The sequence below is a fragment of the Epinephelus lanceolatus genome, chromosome 11, assembly GCF_041903045.1.
Source record: "Epinephelus lanceolatus isolate andai-2023 chromosome 11, ASM4190304v1, whole genome shotgun sequence".
Classification (NCBI taxonomy): domain Eukaryota; kingdom Metazoa; phylum Chordata; class Actinopteri; order Perciformes; family Serranidae; genus Epinephelus; species Epinephelus lanceolatus.
Window position 1 is genome coordinate 42242670 of NC_135744.1, and position 18799 is coordinate 42261468.

At 41.2% G+C, this 18799-nt stretch overlaps 1 protein-coding gene and 1 long non-coding RNA gene across 8 annotated transcripts in view; one reads left to right on the forward strand and one right to left on the reverse strand.

Moving 5' to 3' along the window:
- Window positions 1-18799, forward strand: part of gria3a (glutamate receptor, ionotropic, AMPA 3a) — a 96924-nt gene that overhangs the window by 35598 nt on the left and 42527 nt on the right. For all 7 annotated transcript variants that reach the window (XR_013492365.1, XR_013492366.1, XM_078172644.1 and 4 more), the window contains one exon: window positions 9532-9719. Coding sequence is in view for 5 of the 7 variants with exons in the window: in XM_078172644.1 (XP_078028770.1) it covers window positions 9532-9719 (188 nt within the window). In the remaining 2 variants the exon portion in view is untranslated. The remainder of the gene's footprint in view (window positions 1-9531; window positions 9720-18799) is intronic.
- The window catches only part of LOC144464756 (uncharacterized), a 32971-nt gene continuing 24856 nt past the window's right edge, over window positions 10685-18799 (reverse strand). Inside the window, exons 2-3 of the long non-coding RNA XR_013492367.1 lie at window positions 16936-17066; window positions 10685-11774 (exon numbers count right to left, since the gene is read on the reverse strand). This is a non-coding gene — a long non-coding RNA (uncharacterized LOC144464756). The remainder of the gene's footprint in view (window positions 11775-16935; window positions 17067-18799) is intronic.

Genomic DNA, 18799 nt, shown 5'->3' on the forward strand with positions numbered 1-18799 from the left:
GGAATCGTTTGTAAATCCCCCAAATCCTTTTTCTTAAGCAGCTACTAACATGTCTCAAAATGTCATGCATATCCCAGCTTATGGTGTTCAGTACTATGTGTCAGAAGACAGGGAGGAGAGCTGACACTCAGCTTCTGCCTTTTCATTTCCCCTCTGCCACCAGAGATACACTGTGCTGGATTCTTGTTTTGATATCCTCAAGCTGATATAAAAAATAAAAAATAAAAAACAACCGTGTTTCTGCCTGTCTGACCTGATAAAGTGTGGATGATGACAGAGCCGGATCCTGTCTGAGGTCAGCTCAGCAGCTTCTTATCTCCGATCAGACTCTTTACAATGCACTTAGACAGGACAGTCGCACTAACACTCCTTTTGAATTCCTTAACCTCCCCGAGTGTCAGACATGTGGACACACATCTCCTCGTCCTCTCTAGACTCCTGAGTGGCTGACGTGGTGGCGCCCAGCGAGAGCCACTTGTCTTTAAAGGCCATACCTGATCTGAGTGCTGTCTGCAGAGCACTTCGCTGTGAAGGTCACCAGCAGGGGAATGGAGGGCGGACATGTCAGCTGAGTCGCTGTGCTCTGAATACTTAGAAGCTCTATTTGGGAACATGTCAGCTCACATGTCCATCAGTGGCGGTCACCAGTGAATGGTGGAGCCAGTTGAGAAGAACGGGTTCTTTTTGCTGCGAATGGATCATTTAAAAAGAAATAAAAAATCAGATTAGATCAAGTGATGCACATCAGTCAGAAATACAGGACACCGCTGCCATCTTTTTATTCAGGGTAATTTGCACATGAATGCTAAAGACAAGTGAAAAGGCAACTTGTCAAATTCAACTCAACTCATAAAGCTTACTTCTTGGCAAATGGGCAGCATTTACAGTGGATCTTTCTTTAAAGTAGATTTACACATCAAGGTCTGTTAACAGGTGCTGGGGAGGTCTACTGCATATATGAAAAATCTTAAATCAAGTCTTTTGTGGCTCCAGAGGGAGGGAAATGTAACAAATTGCCTCAAATAAAAATAATTAAAAAAAAAAATCTCAGGGTGTGAATTTAGTGAGTTTGCCAGACCTCTGTAGCCCGCTGCTCATCTCTGCCTGAGGCTAGAAGCTTGAAACTGCATTAGCTACCATTGGCATAACACACCTAAATCTCCAGCCTGAACTATTGGTGGTCAAGTTGCATTGTGGGTAATGTAGGTGCCAGGTTTTCATAAGGAAGAAGAATACTTGAAATAAAAAAGCTGATATTTCTGGTTTTGCTGCATTGACTTTTATTGTTTTTCTAAACTGTCCATTGTGAGACTGACGATACGTGCGTTTACATGGAGCCATGTATTCCTTTTGCATTCGGGTTGGAAGCCCTACCCGAATAGAAATGCTCCTTGTAAACACCTCAACCCGAATGAAAACAGCCAACCTGAAAGAAAACCTAATCGGGTGCACAGGACTGGAATATTCCTTTTCAGAACCCGAATGGAAGAATTTTTCTGTCTTGTATACACCTCCTACCCGATTCCAGCCATTCCGTTCTTTCTGCGCATGCTCGTTTCTTTGCCCTTCTGGAGCGATGATATAGCGCACATAGCAACGGGCTGAGATAGAGTTAGACTTGTTGCACTCACCGGTTTCCATTCACCACAGCACGGTCTTCTATCTCCCTTCTCCGACCTTCTACCTCCCTTCTCCTCCTCAACAGATGAAGCATTAGCAGAACAAGGTTGTTGTCGTACTGCTGCTTCAAGAATATCAGCAAAACAAGCCCGAAAAAGGTACTAAGAACGGCGTTGTCAAGCATCTTGTTATCCGGAGCGAGGACTACAGTGTTTTCTTCCGGTAAATGTAAACACGTAACATCTGCCCCGCCCCCTATCCAATCAGAAACCTTCCCTGCCCCAAACCTTGCGCGGACCCGAATAAAGGCAATTAAACTGATCTCCCGTGTAAACCCTCATTCAGAATGAATATTTCTCATGTAAACTACCTGGAAAGACTTTAATTCCGAATGATTTCTTTCAGATTTATTTCATTCTGAATGAGAAGCCATCATGTAACCGTAGCCAGTGTAATTAAAGCACCATACTGAATCAGTGGAATACTCCTTTAAAGATATTCAACAACCTTGTACACTTTAAGGATTTAGTTGTTATCTTTTATTAAAAACTAACTTTTAAAAACTATTACTTTATTCACACAGCACTAAATGAGACAGATAATCTCTGGTGAAAAAAAAAGATTCCTCAATTATTTTATTCCTTAAATTATTTATTCCTTAATTATTCCTCTGACTCCTCGTGTTGCTTCTAATGACTTTTTCAACCGTAAACGAAAACAACCAATCAATCAAGATTCTGTCACTGCATTGCCCATTTCTCACCCCAAATGTTTTCAGAAACATATTTTAGTGTACTGTTTAGCTGTAGAATGAGGAGGCTTGTTTGGAAACAGTTGAGCCAAAAGAAAACACCGCCCACCGACTGGAGCAAACTGTCTTATTTTACAGCTAAACAGTACACTAAAATGTTTTTCTGAAAATAGGGCTCAAAAGGGTGACGTAGCGGAAGTGGAAAAACCGCGATGCATTGTGGGCTTTGCAGGCAATTGGAAAGTTGTTTACGTTTCGCAATGCTACGCTTGTGTTCTGTTGTTGTTGTTTTAGCATTTTAAAAGTAACTGTATCGTTTGAAAATGGTGCAGACTTGCTGTGTCATTAACTGCCACAGTTGTTCTCACGATCGCCACGGGAAGAAGATCGATTTGATAGCAAAAACTGAAATAGAACTAGGACAAATCTAACACAGCTGTGCAGTCAGGACTTTTAATCCCGTTTATATAAAAAAAGAAAAAAAAAAGTACACATCTTGATGTCACTAAAAACATTGTTTCTCAGTTGTCTCCACAGGAGTAAACTTGTCCTAAATTGTGGTTAAGAAGTGAAAGTTAAAAATAAAGATAAACTCCATATCATGCCCACCCATGCATGACGATGGAGAGTTAGAGATTAATGGTGTGAAAATGCTCTAATTCTGAAATAAATAACCCATACATATTTACCACATAAATGCAGAGTGGATTTCAGTCCTCAAAATATTTTTGTTTGAAATTAATTGGTCCAGCAGACACCAAGATATGTTAGTCAACACCTGAGCAAGCGAACAGGCAGCACCACACGGAGGTGGGACACACTGTGAGGCTTGTAAAGTTTACATACCTCTGAAATGACGACCGTCTTCTCTTTAAGGCGTAAAATTCGGAGGTCCTGCACCCACCCAAAGTTTGCTCGCCCATGAGCCCTTAAAGATTCCTAAATTCGTTGCTGTTATAATAACTTATACTGTTGACGAGATAGAGGGCAAGCTCAGCTTCAGACAGCGGCGGCAGGGCTTTTAAATCCCGAGTCCAGTCTCTGTGCTCATACGGATCCACTCCACCTATTTTCTGGATTCTGTCAAGGTACCGAGCCTTTGGAACAGGGTCCAGCTTGTCTCGGTACCGTCTGACACACTTTTCCTTTGCCCGGTCCATTTAAATCTCTCGCTTCACGCCTCTCTACCAGCGCAACGCAATGTAAACAAAACAATTTGCCCATAAAAATGGCGCTGGTTACACACAATGCATTGCGAAGTCACGTGCCCTTTTGAGCCCTATAGGCAATCCAGTGACAGAATCTTGGCTCATATATTGACAGTTTGACCGCAGTTCATGAGCAGTGTTTGACAGCTGTGTTAGAGACTCCTCAGCTCTGACTGGTTGTTTTCTGTGGGGCGTGACAGATTCTTGTAAATGCCATTAGAGGCAGTAGGAAGAGGAGGAGGGACATGTTTTTCCCTAAGACTGTCTGTTTTATTTTCATAAAAGTTACCAACTGTAGTTTTAATCAAACTAAATATGATTTTAGCTGTGAGGGGAAAATAAGAGTTGTTAATTGTTACAGTGCAGAGAAAACTGGATTGTGAGATTTACTGTCATCAGCTAATTGGAGCTGTAGCTATCTCTCTGAATCTAAAGGGAAGCCAGTCGAGAGCAACCCAGCATCCTCTGTGTGTAGTTTAACAGGACTTGTCTGCTTCTGGATTTGACCATTTTGTTTTTAAGATGGTGTCTGACTTACAGCTGCTTCTGTTAAGATGCATACTGATGTCAATGAGAGTGCAGTGTCTATAATTTAGTTTCTGCAAGCCTGTAAAAGTTTACAGACACACTTTAAATCCCCTCCAGACATATTTAAGATGTTTAAAAAATACTCTGCTTTGAATAATAATTTGTATTTAATATGGTTTTTCCACAAAAAAGTTCTATTACACAGACTGCTTTGCCCTCAATCTATAAATATGCAAATATTCATTTCAGAAGTTTAACTGCTGGACACAAGATGTCTCCTACTTTACAGAATAGTTTATTCTCAGTGTGTGTGCACTGACGGGTTCAGGGTTCAACATCACACTGGTGTAAGTTGCATTCTGGACCATGTTTGGCTGTCAGACTATCTGTGGTGTCTCAGTCGTTCATACACGTTGTAAACTCTGATTAAGGAAACTTTCCACCTTCAGCAGTTGAGTGAAAACAACTTTCTAGTGTCAAACTCTGCACATACATCACTCTGCACGGTGAAGGTCAGACATCCAAGTGAAATAAAAATAAGCAAAACACATTTTTTTTTAGTGGAGAGGGGCTTAAAATTCAGGTATAATGGCAATAACAATTCAATAATTCAAGAAATGAGGAGCTCTAATATTAAAAGGGCATGTTCAACAGACTAATGGCCTCACTGAGGCTTCATAATACCCATCCCTTTACAAATAATGCATGGATGACTTTGTAACCCGCCCAAACCCTGTCTACAGTATTAATGAGCACTGACTTCTATGCATAAGCTATTAAAACATACACACAGGAGGTGATATAACAGCTCCAGCAGCCATGATAGTTAAGAGCAGTCTGGTGTGTGCTGCAGGGAGGTAGTGCATCACTGACATCATGACTGTGATACAGAGTGAGAACCAGTTTCCATTTAGCCCATGTGATGCCAGCTTCCAGTAGAGAGGCTCTGTGGCTGACTTGTATTTACATAAACACATTTTATACCAGCTTATTCAGCACCCGTAATAATACCCGTTATTTTATGGAATCAGCAGTTTTATCTCTGCTCTGAGAGAAAAGGGTAACGCAGCATATGATGCTGCTTTGCTCTGCTCATTTGGTCCAGTCAGCTGCAGTATGTTGGCTATGGTAAATCATTTGCTTTCTGTCTGTTAGTTATGACCCAATACGGCACATAATGAGCTGCTGCCACCGTGCATTGTCACCACCACTCAGCACATTCTGCACACGGTTTTTCACATAATGGAAATATGCAAATTTCCTCTGTACGTTGTCATTATCTGTCTCGGGAGCTGTTATTTATTCAGCTGTTTTTGTGTTGTTAATATTTTTTTCTGCTTGATAAGGTGTGTTACCTTTGCATGGGTCATTGGTCTTCCGACATGATACCTTTTTATTGGCTGCAATTCATCCCTGTTTGTACTTTCTGCCTCAAAGCCTCTCATCAGACACTGGATTTGTATTGAGTTGCATTCATTTTAAGTGAAGTCACTGAGATTCCAGGGGGGGTTTAAAACTGGCATTAGATATCAGCTTTTAAACTTACGAAGCTCATTAATCAACAGTGAAGCAGGATTTCAAGATGTTGCAAAAACAGAAATCCCTACTGTGTAAGATACAGTGTGGCCAATCCAAACATGTCTTTGAAAAGTCAAATATAGACACACATTTCACTTAAGTCAAATATCAGCCGACCTAAACTTAAAAAACCTAAGCCAGTTTGATGCCTGCTGTTTCAGCACAGAGAGATTGATCACTTCTAAAAGCCACATGGCCTCATGCCTGTGGCACTAACCTATTTTCTGCCAATCAGCCAAACACTGTATTAACGATGATGTTGTACCGATTACTCACAAGACTAAACATAATGTAAATGCATGTACATAACCAATAAATGTACCTAATTTATTCATATGGTACGAAACAGTTTAAAATGAACTGTTGTGATGTAATATTGCCTGCTGCACTGTGTTACAGTTATTTTGACACACTTATGGTTTGTCCCATAACACTGGCAGGAGCGTCATTATCATACACTCAGAAAAAACAAAAACTCTGTGTGTCTGTTCCACGTTTTTCTCCTCACTGACTTGGTCAATCCATGTGAAATTTGGCACAGTGGTAGAGGGTCATGGGAGGATGCCAATGAAGCAATATTACAACTTTGCACAGAGATGCCTCTCCTCATGAGGAACACATTTGCCTCAAGAACCCATAACTTCCACTCATATAGATTTTCCGCCATTTTGAATTTTTTGAAAAACACTTCAAATGGATCTCTTCCTAGGAAGTTTGAGCGATCTGCATGAAACTGGGTGAACATAATCTAGGGACCAATATCTAAAGTTCCCTCTTGGCAAAAGTTGGAAAACTTACTAAAACTGAGCTTCTATAAGGCAATGAATATTGCGGAGGGCGTGGCTTATCACATAAAGGTGTATAACATCTCAAGGGTTTCACCCATCACCATGCAACTTTGTAGGCATATGACCACACATAATCTGAGGGGACCCCTCCATTATTGACCCCATCAAACAAAAGGCCTAACCGCCATATGGATTTTTACTAAACTTGGTAGATATGTAGAACAGGACGCCTCAAGGTGACTGGAGAAATTTAACTCTAATTGGCAACTGGGTGGCGCTATAACAACAGAAAAATGCTTCAAAATGGCTAAAATGCGACCGATCGCTGTGGCTCCCCCTGTGGACCAATGTTGGTGTTGTTTCTAATGTTTGGTATGACTAAGTCATGGTATGGTATGCTGTACATAATCACGGAAACTGTCAGTGTGTCATTCTGTCAGTCAGTCATTCTGTCTGTCCCACGTTTTTCTACTCACTGACGTGGTCAATCTATGTGAAACTGCACATAGGCATTGAGGACTGGCATAGGTAGAAGGTGACAAAGCTACCAATGGCTATGGACTAGTGTTTATTAATGTTATAATAATGTGCAGAATTCAGGATGGATAACTAAAGTAGTCAAGAAGTGCTTTGACTGTAAAATCTGAAAGGTCCCTGGATTCTTAACCTTTAGGAAAAGTAACCAGACAGAATTATTGGATGTTTTCCAAAACTTTTTATTATCCCATATGGTTCTACACATCTATGTGACACTTAGCTCAAAGAACAGTGTGTGTGTGTGAGAGAGAGTGTGTGTGTGAGCATTTCACCGTGTTTGTCCTCAGATAACAGATGTTTTGTTGAATCGACTCCATAAAAACTTCAAATAGCTCAGCAGGAGGTTCTGGCGTACTGAAACAATCCTAGTAATCACACAGTTCACCTTCACTTCCTTTTAACTTCACAGCCTTTATATCCTAACTTACTAATGCCGCCCAGTAGCAGATAATACCTCCTCTGCTTTTACTGTAACAATATCAGATTAATGCAGAGGCGGAGTGGCAACAAAAAGAGAAGAAATTTCTGTCTAGCAGCCCCAATTTGGAAACATATTCCATGTGTTAGGCTAATATGTAAAAATATGAAGCAAAATTTTCAAGATTTTCTGCCTCATGTTTGTGTGTACAGGAAGCAAAAATTTAAAGATGAGTTAATGTAATGATCACCTGACACCTAATCTGACTTAATAGCGTGCTTTCAGATTTATTTAGAATACTGCAAAACAGTCAACAGTGTATAAACACAGAATTAAACCAAGACCAGCAGAGTTTATCCACAGGAGCACACTATGTTTACGTTGAGTAAGTATTTAATAAGTCATTTTATTGCCAGGCTGGTAATCAGGTGCCCGCGAACACCTGGTTACCCTCAGGGAGCCAATGAGTCACTCATGTCAGCTGTCGCTCACATCTATGTGGTCAATTAAGCTGATGCTATGACTGTAGTGCACCCAAATAGTCAGTGCATGCAAACAGCCCAGAACATGCTGACGGGGAGAGCTATATATGGTGTTAACAAAGGGTATATCATGCCGGTGTTGGGACAAAAAGACCGTCCCTCACAAGACTGTCCCACTGGAAACATTTCCAGACTTCCCAATGGCCAGTCAACACCCGAATTAGTGGATAAATAGCTTGGTGCAAACAAAACTTTATGAACAGGTGCATTGATTAAAGGTGCGGAAAATGACCAAGGGGATCTTGATAGGTCGGTGGCTGTTGTTTATTCCCAGCCAAAACTCTTGTTTGTTTTCCCAAAGAGAATGTAAAAAGGCAACAAATGACTTCAAACAAAACAACTAAAGCCCTCTGGTCTCTTTCCCTTTCAGCCAGAGTCACTGATGTGTCATTTCGGCTGTTTTGGAAACTCTTTGTGGCCCCTGATGACTGCTGACCATGTAACTCCCTTAGTAAACTATCAGTGAAATCATCCAAAATCCTGCAGGCGTATCAGGACTTTTCAGTGTCGCTGCTCAGCTCGGTTACTGTCAGCTCAGCTTCTTTCTTTCATACACCTCATCTACTGATTCATCCCTCGGCACAGTGAGCTCGGCATTGAGTTACGGCGATTGTGCTCTCTGAACTGCCTCTTTAGCACTCCGTTTCACTACATTTGCTGGAGTGTGTGCTACACGTCTTACTGTTGTGTCTTTGCTCTCTACCTCTGTTAACTCTAGCCTTACATTTGCAAGTTTGAATTCCTCAGCGAGGCAGGAAAGAGATAAGTGAGGTGACCTCCTGTGACACTCTGCTAAGGCAGCATGGGACGCAGCCAGTTCCCAGTTAACAGTTAGTTAATTATGCTCTGTAACCTCTCTGTCTTTTTTTATGGGCGTTGCAGCTTTAACTTAATCATTCGTGGGTATATCGACCTCTGTGGACTCTTGTTCCGTCTTGTCTTTATTCCTGAATCTGCTTTGTCTGTCAAAGTTTTGCTAAACTTGCTTCTCTGATATTAACTTTAAAATGAGTCACTGATGGTGTGTATCTGACAGCAGTGATGTATAAATATCCATACACTGTAAATGCTACACTGCAAGAGCATGGGGCTCATGTTTAATTCATCAATAAGCCCCAAAGCATTGTCTTCTTGGTTTCTTGGAATTCAGATTGAACAAACACAACAGATTCTTCAGATTTTTTCTCCCACCCACCTACTCTAACAACTGTCCATATTTCATCCTCGACAGACTGTTTGAATATCACCCAAATGGATACAGATCAGACCTTTTTTTATTCTGAAACCACATGGTACATTGTTTACCTGCTGTAAACAATTTCTGTCTCCATCCATTTTATATCTTACAACAGGATTTTACTGTTCAAATAAACATTTCATCACTGCATCACAAGTTTGTTAATAGCTGTAATAAAAAGCTGGTCAAAGCAATCTGTCACTAACCATAGTTGAGAGCTAGAGTACCTTCACACGTCTTATTTACAGCACAGCATTTACCTGCTGGTGTGCTCTTAGAAACAGACAGTTGTGTGATGGAGCTCTTTTCTCTCTGTTCCTCCAGGTTTTGCAATCCTTCAGGCCATCATGGAGTCGGCTGTCGCCAATAACTGGCAGGTGACAGCTCGCTCAGTGGGGAACATCGTGGACCCCACAGAGTACAGACGCATCATCGAGGAGATGGACCGCCGGCAGGAGAAACGCTTTCTCATCGACTGTGAGGTGGAAAGGATCAACTCCATTCTGGAGCAGGTATTGAGGCAGCACGCACCACTAGTCCAGCCTGCTTTATTACATTTCTGTCCTTAAATACCTTTATTCAGTCTCGTGGCTGTGCATGCTCCAGTGTTTCTAAAGGAGTAAACAGTCTTCTCCTCACTTTATGCCTTGCACATCAGCTCCATCTACACACATTTAGTGCAATAAGGCACTCTCCTGCCTTTGTTTGCTCCCCACTTTTCGTTCCTTTTTGTTATTACCCTAAACACTGTGAGTGCATCATGATTGCCTCAGATCTCAAGATTCTCATTTAGAAGACGGTGTTAAAAAAGGCGAGACGGGCACACTCAATTAGGGCTTGTTATTTGTTGTTTTTGCATGCACGTTGTTTGAGGTCACCTGGGCTTAATTCACGTGGAGAAATTAAACAGCCTCCTCATCCTTGTTTCCTAGGTGATCATCAGCTACAGTTTTCCCACATGAGTCTTGATTCAGATTTCAGTGTTTGCTAATGCGTGCTGCTCACTGTGGCTGCACCGCACAGAACACTTTATTGTCAAAAACGTAATAAATGAGGGTTAACTGGGAATTTGCGTACTTCCTCAGAAGATCGTTAGTGTTCATTTGGAGGATTAGAAGCTACAGCATGTTGCACATGTGGTCACATTTTGCCTTGCAAATGAGTTTTTAAGTGCACTGTTCCTGAAGATTTGTGGAGTTAGATAGACGCCTGGATTTTCTCATCCGTGTGTCTTTTGAGCAGCAGCGTATCCCTGCTTCAAGCACATGCATGGGCTTTTGCTTAAATAGATGAATGTTGACAATATCTCATTACAGGGGCTAGGGGTGAGTGGTGTATGTGAGTAAGTGTGATATAAGATGAATGAAGGTGATAACATTTGGATGTGTGAATGTACATTTATGTTTTCTGTATGTTAAAATATTCATGCTAATCTGACACCTACCTGTGATATGTATATATTATCATATATATCAAGACATTATGAAATTACTTTCTTCATTTTCATTTAATAAGAGTAAAAGTATGGTGGAATGCATACAATTAAATTAAAATAATTATGCAAAAAGAAAAAAAAAAAAATCATTCTCCACTTACTAAACCCAATCCTGACCGGATGCTCCTGACCTGATGCTCCCAACCCTCACAGGACACTTAACATCTAAAGATTACTTCTAGTATAGACTACACAGTTTAATGTGTTATTTGGAACCGAGTAGCAACACATTTTATTCCCTTTATAATAAGTTCAATCAGGAGAGACACGTTTTTATGGTAAAAGAATATTTATTAACATGTGAATGAATGAATAAGAATGTGGAAAGTCTTTGGCGATTAGAGCAAAGATACTGGATTACTACAAGATGGCAACACAAAACTGCTTTGCTAGCTCAATCATGTTGTAACTAAGATATCCGCTGGAAAAAATATTTTTTTAATCCAGTATCTTTGGTGAAACTGCACTGATTTCAGCACCAGAGAGGAGATATCTGTTGCCAGATCTCACGAGAGTGTGTTGTTGAGACAGAGACAGGTCTTGAACAAAGTAAATTTTCTCCTGATTTGTCCGTCTGAAATTTGCCATTTTGGTGTGTTCTGAAGATATGTGGCTTGTGATAAATGGGTCCAATATTTGCTTCTGTGACTATGGGGCGAAAGAATCGGCCATAATCTGTAATCACATTCATTTCTCCCACTGAAGTCAATGGACTCTGGACCTGCTGTTAGTCTCCTAAAGGGGCATGGTGGTCGCGAACCCCACATGACACTGATACAGCAAACTGACTCGCAGTGGACCATCTTGGTTTATCCACCGTCTTTGATTAGACCCCGTAGAGATGGTTTGATTTAAGGAGAGTGATGAATCCATAGTCGAATAGGGAACCCCCCCCCGGGTCTATACGCTGGTGGTGGTAGAAGTGGTGAAGATGCGATGAAGATGGAGAAGTGCCGATGATCTGGATGAGAGTAGAGGAATGAGTTTTTGAGAGCTTGTCCTGGACTCTGGATACGATGGCTGGAGGTGAGCAGGGTGGAGGAGGGTGCGAAGATCCTGCCTAAAATGATGGCTGACAGCAGCAGAAGAGAGAGCAGATTTAAAATTTTGCAGTGGCAACCTGATTGGCTGAGAGATCGTGGCAAAGTGTGATTGGATAACTAGAGGAGTGAACACCCATAGTCAGCTGATTGGAGGGAGTAGTGAGAGTGGGATGGAGAAAATGTGAAAGGATGAGCACGAGAAAGGTCTTCCTGATTGCACTTATGCTGAGCTTCATTTGAAATGTTTTACTAACACTAATTACATACCAAACAGCTGTCAACAGAAACATGACGCCATATTTGCCAAAACTGTCGCTATATTCACGCAGCACAAAATGAGACAAATGAACAGAATCATTTTCCTCTGTGTACTCTGTCACCTTGTGGTGCTTTTAAAGTGATGTCACTTGTGTCCCTATTGGCTGGGGCTGTAGACTCTAAGTTTGGGTGTGTAGTTAGACAGAAGTGAACTTACCAGACCTCTGCAGCCTGCTCCTCAACTCTGCCTCAGGCAACAGGCTTGAGACTGCATTAGCTATTACAAGCATAACACACTCAAATCTCCAACCTGAAGTGTTGTTGGTCCAGTTGCATTATGGGTAATGTAAGTGCCAGGTTTTGAAATTAAAAAGAGAATATGTCTGGTTCAGCTGCATCAGTTTGGATCCTTTTTACAATCCTACCATGTGAGTCCGACAATGTTACAGAGGTGCAACATTAAATCAGTTGAGTGTTGTTTTGCAACCTTAAACACTTCAAAGCTACAGGTTTAGCTTTTTACAACTAACAGGGTCATATTCACACAGTCCTACACGAGACAGATGCTCTGTATCTGTAAAATAATCTGAAATTATCTGTGAAAAAAATCATATTTATCAACCAACCAGAGCTGAGGAGCCTCTAACGTAGCTGTCAACCATGTCAATCACTGCTCATGAACTGTGGTCAAACTAGGCAGCGCTGATCAAATATGAATCAAGAGTCTGTTACTGCATTGCCTATCTCTCGCCTCAAATGTGTTCAGAAATATATTTTAGTGCACTGTACAGGTGTAAAATTGTTTGCATTTGGCACTTCAGTAGATTGTTTGAATATGAAAAGTGAATTAATGAATAAATATACACTAAAATAGTTAGCTTGCCAAAAGAAATGGATAAATCGCTGAAAGTGTCAACTAAAAGTAATGAATATACAGTTGGAATATTTAACTAAAATGGATGAATAAAATAGCCAAATGTCCAGTTTGTGCCAGTAGTAGTACAAATATGACTTTGACCAAACTAAGCGTAACATTGACAGCTTGATTGTGTGAATAAAAATAAAAGAATATTGTAAAATATTGAAAAAAAGTGTTGAGTAATACCCAGTTAATGATAATGTCAAATGAACTCATGTGGAACCTGACGGGTGACCCATTCATCTGATGAACGTATTATCATCTGATAGGGTGCAGGGTTATGTCTTAAAGCAAAGGTTGGAACCCGCTGATCTAAACCAACCTCTTTTTACATTTTTATGGCAAGAAATGCAAATAATTACTGAGCAATTTTAGAAGGAAAAACTGGCAGAGCGTGACATTGTTATTGCAACAAGTACTCAGACAGAGGTCAGGGGAGAGGTGGATTGCTGGGCATACAAAGTGTGTTACTTTGACACTGGAAACTTCAGTTTATGTTGTGTCAGTGTTGGTTTATTTTAACCATGAGGCAGATCTTTATTTTAATTTCCTACACCAGGCCTTTAACACACAGTTCTCCTTAGCAAATAAAATGTGTCTGGTGATTTGGCAGTTAACAGTTTCTCTTCAGTTTGGGTTATTGCAGCCGCTGTACTCCGCTGCTGCTGCTGCTGCTCAGCAAATTAACATGTTACAAAACCCATTAAGCCCACAAGTAAAGCCTGTTTTGCTCATTTGAACCATTAATCCCAAGCACATCTTAACCTTTTGTTCTTTGCTGCAATATTTGTGTGTAAAGGCTTCTGCCCTCTACGTAATGATCTTCATTATTGCCGGCCTTACGAGTTTCACTCTGACCTTCACTGCAGATCTGTCTTCATTTCCTCTGACGCGGGGGAATATTTTTAGTGACGGCACAGAACATTTTCATTAATTAGGAGAAGTTTGCTTTTCTCTGCCCTTCACGTTGATACGGAGGGTTTCTTCAAATGTTCTCAAATTGCCTCCATATTAGATTCAAGTTATCGAATCAGATAATAGGGTCACTTGGGTTCACGTCAGGCCGATCCGATCATAATCTCTTTACTGTGGCGGATTAATGCGAGTGGTGGCCATGTAGGCAGCATCTGTCAGGCGTGTGTCTCTCCAGATGTTTGAGAGCGGCAAGACAGGCCTGCGTCTCTCAAGATGGATTCCTTATATGAGCTGTGACATCAACACTTGCTTTAATGTAATATCAGCTCCCAGTGTAAGTAGGACACACTGTCCCATAACAGCAACAACAATGAGCCTACTATAAATAGCCTACCCTCCTAGCCTGAGGGAAGATCTCTCACAAAGGCAGGAGTGAGCAAATACAACTGAGATTACTCAGGCATCAGGAAGCAAACGTTCTGGACAGGATTTATTTTGTAACCAGAGACCAGGATTTGACCTCATAAATACAATAATTATAGAAATAAAATGTTCTTATACCTGCATGAAGGCTATTATTTTTACACAGTGGGTTATAAATGAATGTATACACAGATATTTATCATTCAGTTTGTGCTAATTACTTTTGTCAGAGTAGTTTGACTTGTAACAGCACTTTATTTGTTGATAAATGTGCTGTAGGGTATTTCTGCTCCCCTGCTGGCTCTCTCGCTGACTTTAAAGTATCAGTCTGTCTCATCCCTTCACTAAAGTAAAGACGGAGCGATAAACACCTTTAAGGCTTCTCATCAATAATAGAGGCACAGTGGATTTATAATCGCTGCCAGAGGAGCAGTCACCTCCAGCCTCCTCCTGCACAGTGGACAGACAGTGAAAGAGTCAGACAGAGAAAAAGGAGAGCTTGTGGGAATTGAGCCATGTGAGTCTCTCTGTCTGGTACTATGGAGGGAAATAGGAGAAGTGCTCAACGCCCAGAGGTGCACTGGAATTCCACTCCCAGTCAGTAGGATAGTAAAACAAGAAGCTGCATTAGGGATGAGATTACATCTGTGTGTATGATATTTAATCCTGTATGTGGATTGTAGTTTGGTTTGTTGCTTTGTGTGGCCGTTGGTTTTAAGGCCATGACATAACAAATAGTTTCTGTAGCATCAATATTTTCTCTGGAGGGGGTCATTTTTTTTTACATGGTTGTCTGGTCCCAAAAATACAGCATATTTAAACCTGCATGGCTGTTTGAGGCTGCTACTCAGGTACAGCAGTGCTTTCAGCTTCGTGGTAACATCAGTATACTGACATGCTCACAGTGACAATGTTCACATGCTAAGGTTTTCTGAATTTACCATGTTTACCATCCTAGTTTAACCTGTTAGCCAACTGTTAACATTTTCTAATTAACACTTAACTCAAAGTACAGCTGAGGCTGGAGGGAATGTCATTTGTTTGCAGGCGTTTGTTGCTACATAAACACTTGAGATGAGAGATTGTATCAGTCTTGTAAGTATTATGTGAGCTACACTGTGCGGCATGTATCTAATAAACTTTGGTATGACATCAAGTTTGATGTATGCAGACCGTATGATGACAGTGTGCAGGGGCGCTGCCAGGGATTTTGGGCCCCATGAAAATAATTTTTACTGGGCCCTATACACAGCTGGCCGGGAGGCCGCCGAAAATTTTTGATGCTATTTTACATAAAACTATGCATTTTGATGGTATTTTTGACTGTCATTCCCACATTTGTGAAAAAAGAACAATCTCTTCCTCCACTTCCACATTCCTCCCTGACAAACTTGAAGAGGAGCTTCAAAGCTTCGTTCGATGGCAAGGGATTCGATTGTGAAAAAAACAACAACAAAAAACAAATATTTGGCCATTTTTTTCTCCCGTTTTTTGGGGGGACCTTGAACGCAACACCATCTCCGAAAAGGAAATAGAAAGCCCGACGTGCAATGAATGGAGACCTATTATCCTGCTTGAACACAGGCAACTAAATTCTTCCAACAATGTGACTCGAAATGATAAAATAGATTTTATTGATGTAAAGTAATGTGATGATGGTGACATTTTCCACCGGTCCGCTGCGCTCTGAGTCTGGTGTCAGTGACACATGCTGCTTTGAGTCGCGCATCTGTCTGCTAGCGCTGCAGTGCGCGCCGAGGGTTTTAATTTTTAGTGTTAAATCAAAAGTTAAACACTACTTATCAGCAACCAGAAGTGTTTTTTTTGTTTGTGAATATTTTTATCTTAATTCTAGGGTTGCAAGAAACTAACTTTTCGCCATAATTTGTAAGTTATTAACTTTTTTGGACTTTTTTTTTTTTGTTGTTTGCTTGCTCATCCCTAACTAAAATGATCACCTTCCTCTGAATATTAACTGTGTCCCTGGTCTATAAGCTGCTTATAGACCAGGGACACAGTTAATATTCCATAACTTTCCACCACATGAACCACTAACAAACCCACCTTGCTTTTTGAAATACTGGGTGACATACTGTCGACCCTTTGCTTCTTTCTCCTCTCTTAGCTTCCTTTCTTTCCGTTTTTGGCTACCTGATTTTTGAGGCATATTGCCATCTCCGCCTCCTTACCCGCTGTCTGTGACAAATTACGGCGCACTGCAGCTGATCCAGTCGGACTGAACCATTTTACGTAACTAGAGGGGGGGGGGGGCGTTAATGTTTCCAAAACAAATAAAGTTATTGTTACCAGTACATTGTAAATAAAATATATTTGTGATTATAAGTTAGTTAATAACTTAGTGTCATATTATTTTTTTTGTCAGTATTATAATTTTATTAGGGGCCTCTCTGGGCCCCTCTTAATCATGGGCCCTTAGAATCCTTCTCCTTTTCCCCCCTTTTCGGTGCCCCAGACAGTGCGTACTGAATCACAGGCTACCACTTACGATGCAATAGCTTCCCATACTGAGTGTGCAAGGATGCTGCACGAGTTATTACTTCTCTAACCGTGAAGCACAACATAGAGGGCCACATTATTAAATAACCTAAAGTTTAGTTGGCACTATATACCGTGGTGTGTCTGTGTGTGTGTTTGCTAGCTGCTAGGTTGCTCACCTGCCAGCTGCAACTCCACCACTATTTCCTTCCATGCTTCGTCCTTCTTTATGCGCTCATGGTCAGAGCTGGAGGACACATCACACAGGCAAGGCTTCTGCTGCCACAACTCCACAAGGCTTCCCTCTCTGCTGAAATCACGCACATTTCTTTTAGCATGTTTTGCGTCCATGGCGAGCTGCTATCCGTGTGTTTATTTGGGTTTAGCACCAGTGTCATTTCATGCTGCATTTGTATTGGATGGTTTGTAAACGAAGGTTGTAACACCAGTCACAGTGAGATGATCATCCCAGATTTCTGACACTGTCAGAATTTTATCCCAGGTTGTGTTTGATTGCAAGACCGTGACGACAGCCATCCTTGAACGTTGAATGTCATGTTCCTTTCTCATCGGTCATCTTTTGTCTGTGACAGCCCAGAACGCACAGTGTACACCAGGCTCAAGGGATCAACAAAGTCAGTTGTCAAATTGTCCTTCATGAGCAGCTATACAAAATGCCATGACACTCCATGCAATGCTTTTTGAGACATTTTACTAAAAATTAAAAGTTTGAATCTTTTGGTGGCTTCTAGAAAAAGTCAAGAGATCACCAAAGTCATGGCAGTTTATCCCCTGAGAACCATGAATGTCTGTACAAAATGTCAATCTACCCAATAATGGGTGCGATATTTCAGTCTGGACCAAAGTCATGGACTGAAAGACCAACACCGGCATTTCTATCGCCACGCTGTTAGCATGGCTAAAAGTGTTAAGTAGATAATATCCATGACCTCAGACTCTGATAGTTGATAGAGAGTACATTTACCATACTGTGGCTGCAGAATCTAATACTGAGTCAGAACAGTGACAGAACGGTGACAGTTTTGGCACAATATTTGCTCGTTACAATGCAGTTTAAATATTGCTCAAAAGTGTAGTGCAGTCTGGGTCACTATTTGTTAGTATGTATTTTTACATCTCCACTGACCAGTGGATACTTGGTCAAGATCCCTGGGGATCATGTTCCGTTATGACAGACGTCATGGCGTCAGAAGTGCGAGGCTTACTGATGAATGGAATGAATGAAAGTTAGACTAATTGTATTTGGCCCAAGGTCAAGTTAAATGTGTCAAGGCACCATTTTAGGTGATAGTATACATGCCACCATCCTATATAAGCTGTGTCTCTCTGTTCACAATCATCACATAGCTTCTGCATGTAGCCATGTTGATCCGAGCTCGTAATTAAACGTGCATTTAGAAAGAACTCTGTGATCGGCCTCATCCTTGAATTCTCCAGATCACCACAGAAACACCTACTCTGATTGTTTGATTTGCGGATGTGGACTTTTTTGTTTGTATTTCATGTTGTACCTGCATGGCATGATGCACATGCACATGACGCACTTTAGCCTACTTTTGTGCAGACTACAGAGGGCGGGAATAAGTGTGGTCATTCAGTGGAGGTAATGTGCAATAAAAGTTAGCAATAAATCAATAAAAGAAGAGAAGAAGAGAATGTTGCAAACAATGCAGTTTTAAAAATATTTGAAGTTTAAAGAAGCTAATTGCAACATTTGGTGCTAATGGTGCAAACAGTGCTAACAATGGTGACAGTGGTGATGGAGCTAACGTGGGTACTTGGGTAGGATTTGGAGGGTGGGCTTCAGCGACAGTGCCATCTTTATATCAGCTGTAACTGTTGTATGAGTGCCGTACAAAGCAGTGATGATTAGCTAGCCAGTGGGACTCAGATGCACGTGCAGCCGGACCAGCTACAGCGACAACAAAAAGAGAGGCTTCGATTATATCACACACACACACACACACACACACACACAGAAGCAGTGACTTCATCCTCTGCTCAGGGTGCCATTACTCCACT